At 35.1% G+C, this 10191-nt stretch overlaps 1 protein-coding gene across 1 annotated transcript in view; it reads left to right on the plus strand.

The window, feature by feature from the left end:
* The window catches only part of CDH19 (cadherin 19), a 40644-nt gene extending 31960 nt beyond the window's left edge, over positions 1-8684 (plus strand). Inside the window, exons 9-11 of the mRNA XM_009646217.1 lie at positions 1799-1916; positions 3984-4235; positions 8194-8684. Of these exons, the coding sequence (XP_009644512.1) occupies positions 1799-1916; positions 3984-4235; positions 8194-8684 (861 nt within the window). The remainder of the gene's footprint in view (positions 1-1798; positions 1917-3983; positions 4236-8193) is intronic.
* Positions 8685-10191: the final 1507 nt, after the last annotated feature.

A 10191-nucleotide genomic window follows, 5' to 3' on the forward strand; every position in this document is an offset into this window, starting at 1 on the left:
TGTGGCTAAGATGTCTTTGTAGATTACTATGTTACTCTGCATATTCAGTCTAGCTAGATAGACCCTGAATTGTATGGAGAGATGTATATCCATACAAAGTTCTTTCTCAGCCTCAGCAATGGAGATTTTACTAGCAAATCATCAGCAAAGGCCAGCAGAGGTTTTTGGGTTTTTTTTTTAAATTTTTTCAGGTGTATGGAAGAATATTATCATCAAAATGTGCCGTTGTTTGTGTTTTAGACTAGATATATAGCTTTGTTCTCTACTGCTGTTCATACTGAGCATAATCTGAGTGCTATATTCCCTTATAAAAATGAAGTCTATGATTTGTTATCAGATAATATTAGAGATCAGTTATTGCTCTTCACTGATTTCTTGACCTGCATGCCTATACCTGCATGCCTATACCTGCATTTGCATCACCTTAGCTAGTTTGTTTGCTCTGAGGAAATGGAAAAAAATTCCTCAGGAAGCTTCATCCTTTGTACACTGTCACCAGATATATCATTGAACAATCACTCCTCTCATTAGTGGCAATAAAAAAATCTCAAGGGTCTTCATTCTTCCATAGAGTGAAAATATAGATCTGAAATGAATTTCACATATAAAAAGGGCAGAGTGTTAAGAATACAAAGCTTCTGGAGTATGAGCTACATTTTGCACTCTGCTGAGATGATTTCATCAACTTTAGCTTTCTTGAAAAGAAAAAGAATGTGTGCTGAAGTCTTAGATCTTCGACTGAAAAATGTTTTAATCGGGAAAAAGTTTTCAAAGGCACAGATGGAAGGCTGTATTCGGTTCCATTGACTTACTGCTTTGCATTTAAAGCACCACTTGTAGCATTCAGATGCTTTCTGGTTTGGGGAAAGTTGAGGCTTCAAGTCTCTTGGCTACAAATATCTACAACACATGAGATGACTGATAAAATAGCGACCAAGTTCAAATCAGACACTTTTCTGAAAGTTGCTGGGCTTGCACCAGTTTGCTTTCCCCCTGGTCAGCAAGGATACTCACTTATTAATATATGCTGATGCCCAGGTCATTAAATATTTATTGATAAAAGTAACAAATATAATAAACAATAGATCTTTTTAACCAGAAATATTGCTAATTATGTTAACTATAGTGTGATTGTTTATTTACAGAGATAGAAGATATTCTTTTGAATGATAACTTATTTTTTATTTTATCATGCAATGAGTAACTGGTTTGACATATTTGTAAATGTAGGCTATTCTGCTTTCTTGAGAAAAAGCAGCCAAGAAGTTCCATAATCAATCTGCTATAATATCCAGAATCAACAATTCAGCACATGAACTTGTCACCATATTTCACTTACCGGAGCTACAATATATCAGTTGAATTATGTCAATGTGTTTGTGGGCTGGAAGGAAATGGTCTTTATATAGAGGGATTTGTTCAAATGTAGATTGATTTACTTTCACCTTGAAATAAAAAAAGGACAAGAAGCTATATATGATTATTTTTTGCATTTATGGAAACTTCATTTACCGCTTGTCTTTTGATCCAAAAAATCTTTTACATTTTCTCAAGATTTTAATGCCTGCTTCTCTCAAACAGATGAAAAATAAAAGCAGAGTATCTGCAGAATATAAGTCTTGATGAGACTGTTTGAATATAGGTGTGTATTTGTGACTGCATAGCATGAACCCAATACGTATTCACAGATTGCATCACTACTATCAACAGTTTAACATACTTGATGTGTCCTTTCATTGTTTTAAAAGAAAACTAAATATTTGTATTGTTAAACAATTCTGTTTATCTGTGTTTTCAGCTAATTCAGAGCATCAGCGCAGTGGATCAAGATGACTCAGCAGAAAGTCACCATTTTAACTTCTCATTGGCTCAGGAGGCCACAAACAACTCACATTTTACTGTCAAAGATAATCAAGGTGGTGTCATTCATGTAGCTCTTTAAGACTTTTCTAATAAAAGATGCACGCTTCTACTGGTCCTCACATCACCGATTTTATAAAAATTTCCTCTTAAATAGAAAGTATCATTATAAGATATGAACATGTCATGAGGTGTATTTCAAAACAATAATTCAGTAATAGTAAACAGTTTATTTTCCTTTTTCAGCCAAGTAACATAAACAGCAAAAGACAGTTTTAATTCAAGGAAAGAGAAAACACTGAGGTGAAAAATGCACCAGTATTCCTTAAAATTTATTTTTTAAATGTATGGTATGGTTGGAAATACCAACTTTCTTGTTAAAATTACCTATTTATCTAAGAAACAAGATTTCCAGAAAGAGAAGATTGCTGTTAATACGTCTGTTACTTCATCACTTCAGCAAGATCAAAATTATAAACACTGATAAATACAATCTTATTCCCTAATGTATTTTAAACTGCATATGCTGATTAATGGTGGCACCATAAAATGCCTTCTATATGTATTTCAATGTTATTCAGAACTGATATTGATTGAGACTCTTACAAAGAGTGATATAGAGGGATATCAAGCAAAACCAGTCTGAGACAAAAGCGTAAGTGCAGTACCTGATGGAATTGCAGGGAGGATGACTGCTTAGAGTCAGCCTGCTGAGACTACAAAGAGGAGCTTCTTCAGACTCAGCTAAAGTACACATTGCTCTTATTGACTTTGTTAATTATTTGAATGTTCTGGCTAGGTGAATAAATCAATGGAAATAAGTTTTGGAAAGTTCAGACTATGTTAAACAGCAAACTACTTCTCTCAATATCTCCAAAGTTAATGTATTAATATGTGTTTCAGTTCCCAGCTTCATTAACCTCTCACTCAGTGCCAGGAAGAGATAACTTGTTATATTACGGTCAAACTGTGTACAAGCTGCGAGCCTTTCCCACTTTTGTTCATTCTGCATAAAGCCCAGGCAGAGTCACGCACAAAGCAATCATCCGGTTCCTTCTGGTGGTTCTTGATGGGGAAAAAAAACAACACACTTTTTATAACATGGAAGGGTCTGCCCTCAGTCTCTCTCTTTCTGCTGCATTTTGTAGAAATGGATGGGTGAACTGGTATAGTCCTAGGCAAAAGCAAAAATTAGTACAGATCTGGAGCATTTTATTTCAGAGTTATCTTCTGAATTATGGCAGAAACCTAGGAGAACTTAAATATGAGGGAGTTGACTTCAGCAGGCTGTTTGGATAGATGTATCATACAGATAATGGTAGAAACACACATGTATGGACACATACAGTAATTCACTCTGCAAAGATGAAAAATTCTGACATGTAAACATTTATAGATGTTACTTCTTTCCATTATACACAGATTTAGACAGGGCTAATTTGTTTTGCAGTAAGCTAAGTTTCAGACTTGAATTCGTTATATGCAGCAGGAGCTGAACTTAAGCTGCTTACTGGGTTTTGCATGGAACTGATTTCTAAGCACTAATAGTTAAGTACAAAGCAAGGAGAGAGCCTCTAGCAACTTTTCCCTAATTTAGGTAGTAAGAGCTCAGCTAGTTCCAGTTTTTGAGTCAGGGAAAGAAATATAAGACTGTTTTACTGGACTCTTTCTTTTTCTTCTTTCCCTTGTCACCTGCTTCATCTATGTGCTACCAGACATGCTTTTGAAGCCTTTTGATTGGTAAACTGTCTATATTTCATCTGTGAACTGCTGGATTGGTAGCAGCTCATTACATGGAACCATTTTAAGAACCAATTAGTTAGTCTGAGCAGGTGTCAGGTACTGAATACAGTGTGATTTTTTTTTAGCTCTGAACATTAAAAACAGAGCTCCCAGGTTAAATTTTATTATTGCCACGGGAATACATATGTTAAAAATAAATGAAATTATTTATGATTGACACAAAAACCCTGCCACATGTCAGTATCTGGTTTTACTTTTTTAACCTTGTTAATATTAACTTTGCACAGTGCCATTGTTTTTAGATAGTTCAGATTCCACCGGAGTTTTCTTGTTGTTAAAAAATGGTAAATGCATATCATGCATTATAATTTGTCTTCTAGATAACACAGCTGGAATTTTCACAGCAAAAAGCGGCTTCAGGAGGCAAGAGCAGTTTTCTTTCTACTTGCCAATCTTAATTCTGGATAATGGAATCCCACCGCTGACAAGTACAAATACTCTCACTATCACTGTCTGCGACTGTGACACCAAAGTTAACACCTTCTACTGTCGATACGGAGCTTTCATGTATGCCATGGGTCTCAGCACAGAAGCTTTAGCCGCTGTTTTGGCTTGCATACTAATACTCCTGGGTAAGTATGAGTAAGAGAAATTACTTTGTTTCTTTCTACAGTAGGCTTGAGTAAGTGACAAATATGTTCTCTTGACTGGAAGCCTGGAAGTACTGTGCTATTGAGAAAAAAATGCTATAAGGCAAATGTTTCATTTCTTTTCTATTTTCTTGACTATAATTCCTCCCCCAAATTATCAGTAAAATTTGAATTTTAATACAATGTCCTAAAAGTTGGCTTTCATTTAGTCATTGTCCTACTTGTCTGTATTGGTCCAAAGTCTGTATTGAACACAGATAAAGCTGAAGACAGCATTACACAAGGAAATTGGCTAGTATAGGAATATATTAGAAGGAGCAGTAGCCTACTTATTCTGCCTTAGGTATGCCAAATGTAAAGCTAAGATCAATACAGAATAAGAAAAGAAAAAGAGAATTCTATACACTCAGAAAGCAACACTAGATAAAAACAGGAACTTTCTCTGAGAAATAATAAGGTTGCATCTCCAGACAGCCTTTTCTCCAAATGTTCAGCATCTCCTTTTTCCTCTCCTGGGACAACAAATTAACCTCCATCACATTCAGGAATTTGTGGATATGAAAAGTGTGTTTGAGGGTGTTTAAAATGCCCAGGAGTTGTGCCTGTACCTCTGCAAAGGTCCATATGTAGCTGGCACATGACACTCAAAACCAGACGAACCACTCAAGGCTGGCTTTTCCTGCACTGCAAGGGGCTATGGCTGTTGCAAGACATATTGAAGCGACAGCACTCAGGGAAACAACTTCTTCACCCGGTAAAGCATGCAGCTATCGCTGCTAAAATGCATTACCTTTTTTTTCAGCAAAAGGATATTCCTACAGTGTTCGATGACTGATTTGATGACACTGACACATTATAAAAGCAGGCACACTGTAATAATCATTCCCCAAAGGCTAAATAACCATCCTGAAACTCTGGACCTGTCTGAGTTAGTGAGGTTAAAGTATGGTAGCTTCTGAGGACAGGACAGAAAGAGAAGTGATAGGGCCAGGTAGGTTTGTTTTCCAAGGCAAAATAACTGGCCTTAGAGCTTGGTCACTGATGGTGGTCATGGGCCTCAAGACCAAATTCAAGCTGATGTCAACAAAGCAAGTCTTCCAAATCCCTGTTTTCTGTGTAATAATATGGTATATCCATATTATGCCATATGGCAGTATATTTCATAAAAATTTGTACCTAAAAATACCACAAAACAATTGATGGATTATGTTAGTAAAACCATTTTTTTTCTCTAATGAAGCTACAAACAAAAGCTCCAAAGTAAGAAAACTAAGTAGTGTGAAATCAAGTCACCATTATAAATTGTGCAAACCTAGCATAAATTCTTTTTCAACAAAATTCTAAAAAAATAAAGAAAAAATATAAACAGAATCAAAACAAGCATACTGCAGCATAGTATCTAGCTACACAAATATATATATAAATATAATGTCCAGAAAGACAGAATAATAACAGAAATTACATTCCCTTAAGAAACAAAATGTCATTGAAAATTGATGTCTCAACGTATTTGTTAATTAGAGAAAATACGACAGTAATTTTTTTCAAACTCCTACATCACTTAAAGACATACAAAACGTTTTTAAGTAAACCCCTTTTTTTTCCCATATGAAGGATATCTAGGCAAAGAACATTCTTTTTTCTACCCTCATTATACAATATAACCTTTTACCCATCTATAGATAAGAGCATACCAACACTGAGCATATCATCATTAACTACAAGAAAGCTGAGGCTTGAAAATGAAGGCTTGCAGCTTTATTCTGATGTTGTATTCTGATCTGCCATAGTAGCAACAGAAGACAAGAAATACAAGTCCAATAAAGCTAATCTTGACTTCATACCAATGAAAAAAGAAATGTAACAAGTTAACAATCACCCACATTCTGCACTCTGTCCACAAATTTATGGCTTATTTTCCTTAGCATAAGCAATAGAAACCAGCTCCATTTGTTTCCTGTTGTACCTTTGACCCCCTGACTGAATCTCTTGGTGAGAACTCATTGAAATTTCTCCTCCAGTGGAAGCCTATGGTTTAGTCCCACAGTTAAATGAGTTTCGTAGAAGCAACACTCATACCTGTTAATTATGAGTCAGCATCTTCATATGGCTTTGGGCTCTCAAACTTAGGTGACTCAGGAAACATCAGAAACAGAATGGCCTGCAAAAAACACATGTTTTTTTTTATCTCTATGAACACATTGAATATACAGGGCAAGGATGAAAACAATGGAAGGGTACCTCATAATTATTAGGTCTAGATGGGACTACTCTTAGCCATTTCTTGACTCCATGCACTAGTTTCCCTACTTCCATCTCCTGGTTTCTAAGAGAAAACAGGAACATATGATTTGTGGTTTCTAGACTTGCTTGCATTCCCAGAGTCACCTTTTTTAAATCTGAGCTTTTCTTATCCCAAGAGATCTTCAATAGTGGCACTAAAAAGCAGCCCCCCTGATTGAAGTCCTTCCCTTAGATCTGGCAGTCAGTGTGAGCTTACAGGAAGTCTAGTGTGCACTTCAAGTTTTCTTTGATTGTTACAGGATATCTGAACTTGGTCACTTTGTGTTATGCACTTAAGGGACTGAGGATCAGGCAAACTATATCACTGCATTATCCAGGCCATCAGTGGAATTATTCATCAAAGTCCTCTCCCCAGAGGGATTAAAGCCTTGGTGTCTACTGGGCCTATGTATATCACAAAAGTCAAAGCAGAGATATAGATAAATATATTAATCAGAAACAAAAAGAAATAATCTACCATGCTCTTTACAGACACACATATTTTGAATGCATTAAATCATCAGATGTATTTTTGTGATTATTTAAAATGAAATAATAAAAGGTTCTATACATAATATGTTTGCCAGTTATAGCTGAAACCTAAAGTCTTTTTTTTTCCATTTTCCTTTATCATCATGTGTACCATTAGAAGAGTTCACCATGCAAAAGGTTTGGAGAGTTGAAACTCTCTGGGTTTTGTAAACATATAATAACATTGTAGAAATTCTTGTTTCCAATGCTTTCAAGTTTGGTGCTGGTATCTCCCATTCAAATGAAATAGTATAGAGTAAATATGTAGAAATAAAGACCTACTTCAGGTCCCTCATATCCCTAAGTGAGGTAAAATCCTGTCATTGTTGGTAGCTGTATCATGTTACGACGAGTAAAAAACTACAGACCACAAACTACTTACTTATTAAATAGAACTGTATTAAGATTTAGTTAAAAACTGAAATCACTAATCTCTGTTAAAGTCATAGACTATTTCAAAGGGATCATTTAGCTAACAATGAAATGAGGTAGGATTAAAAAGTAATGCTTTAAAATAAAATTTACAAAAGCTTTCAGATGCGAGAGAAACAAGCTGCTCTGATACATAGGCCTTGGTAGTAAGTACTGCTACAACATCATGCAAAATTTAGTGATAGTCTTCAAATTTCTGAATCAGCATAGCAGAAATATTTGAACCACACCCTGCAAAACTGAGTGATTCAACCAACTGAGGAGGATACCTTGCTCATTGCCTCATTTCTTATTTGATCTTCCTGGGGCTTTGATCTGAGGGAGAGTAAGAGATTAAGAATTTAAATTCTGAATGTGAAATTGAAACATTATGTGATAAACCATAGAGATTTCAAAAAGCATAACCTGTGTTTCCATCAGTTTCAGACTCCCATATACCAAAAGAACTGCTCCATTTCATTCACCTATTTTATAAGTCCCTATGTAGCCATTTTCCCACCACATATTATGCTCATCTCAAAACCAGAAAATCTGTAAAAATTACAGCTCTATAAATTCGATAAGATAGCCACTTTGCAATAGCATTGATATTAAGAAACATTACCATTTTTTTCAGTCTTTCTAAATGCATTCAAAGTCTCTGGTTCTGTTTATTTTTTCCCTTGGTCTTTATTTATTTATTTATTTTTGTCAGTGTTCTTTTTGGCAGTTGTAGCCATAAAGCAGCAGAGGAAGAAGTCTTCCTTTTCAGAGAAAATGGAAGAATTCAGAGAGAACATTGTCAGGTATGATGATGAAGGAGGTGGCGAGGAGGACACAGAAGCCTTCGATATTTCAGCACTGAGGACCCGCACTGTCATGCGAACGCACAAACCTCGGAAGAAGGTCACCACAGAAATCCACAGCCTCTACAGACAGTCTCTGCAGGTTGGCCCTGACAGCGCAATCTTCAGGCAATTCATTTCAGAAAAGCTTGAAGAAGCGAATACAGATCCTAGTGCTCCTCCATATGATTCACTTCAGACCTATGCATTTGAGGGGACTGGGTCTTTGGCAGGATCCCTCAGCTCTTTAGGTTCAAACATGTCAGATGTGGATCAGAGTTATGACTACCTTACAGACTGGGGACCTCACTTTAAGCAACTTGCAGGCATGTACACTTCCCATAGAGGTGTGGGGGACTAGTTACTCCTTGGTTTATTGTTTTATTTTCTTAAATCTCAGTAACCAAAAACAACCATGGATTTTCAAAATGGAGATCATCCCACATTTAAGCATGAAAAATAAAAGCCCGAGGTTTGATTTTTTTTTTAATTTTTTTTCCTGGAAAGTCTTGCATGTAGAGAACTTTTGAATAATCACACCAGACATGTAATGAGGTGAGGGGATGGAGACTCCCATTTGAAAATCTCATGGCTATTATATGCCTGAATGCAAACTGTGCTGCTTTGGATATCTAGGCTCCCTTCTGGATACTGAAAACCTGGGTCCTGCAAGTACAAAAGGAGGAGTAGAAGCCATAAATGGATATTGTAAATATTCTGTCATCCATAAGCTTTAAACTATTTCCAAAGTTAAGACTTACTTTTGCTGTTGCAGTTCAATATCTTCATTAACCAAAGTTAAACATGCATATTTGTATAATGCTTCATTATATAAATATACTTGTGCGAAAAAGTAGACCCTAGATATTCTAATACAATTGTCAGAAGTACTCACAGAATCATTTATTTATTGTTAGGATGATAAAACTAAAACAAGTGTCTCTTCTTATCAGTGTAAAAATAAAGACTTATTACAACATCAGCAAGTATTTGCTGCCATTTTAGTTTTTAATGGAGCTATTGGAAAATGCATAAACTAATACATAATTTAGCAAATAAGATAGAAAAAAAGAAATCAGTTCAAGTTAGAATCAATATTCAACATAAATACTGCAATCGACCACATTATATATTACTGTACTTAGAACAAAATGCTATCCAAATGCAGGCATTTTTGCTTTTATTAAGAGTTTAAAGGATGACTGATTTACCAGCACAGATTTATTTTTTTACTATGGAATATAAAATTATCTGCAGTAGTCAGTTTTATTATAACAATATTAAGAATCTTTAAAATGCTAAGCTGATGGTTATAAAATTTTATGTATAACATTAGATAATAAGATAATAAAATGCTTTAATGTTAATCCACTTCTGCAAATGATCCTGAATCATTCTGTGAGATTCAAGTCAGTCTTCAAAATTAATTCCCCACTGTATTTTTTCCAAGTATTCCATAATGAATATAAAGCTGTCTCAAAATACTTCTTTACTCTTACTTATACCACTACCCAGCAGCAATTTTGGATCTGAGGGTCATCAAATATGTTAAAAAATGGTCTGTCTGGAAAAAGCAACCTGCCTGTTTTTTATTCACCTCTCTCCCATCAGGTACTTATTTTACAGAAATTGCATCATGTAATCAACCAATGTTTTTTCACAGCTGAATGCTGGCATCAGGACAAAAAAAAAAAAAAAGTTATGCAACATTTCCTTTTTGTTTAACCTTTTTTTTTTTTTTTAAATAGGATTTTAGATAACTGTTACTGAATTACAGAAATCCAGGTAAAGCTTATGCAAGGAAGAAAAAAAAAAAACCAAATAAAACCAAATAAGCCAAAACAAAACCCAACAAAAATGGAAAGTAA

This window comes from Egretta garzetta, unplaced genomic scaffold, assembly GCF_000687185.1.
Source record: "Egretta garzetta isolate BGI_Z169 unplaced genomic scaffold, ASM68718v1 scaffold259, whole genome shotgun sequence".
NCBI classification, from domain to species: Eukaryota; Metazoa; Chordata; class Aves; order Pelecaniformes; family Ardeidae; genus Egretta; species Egretta garzetta.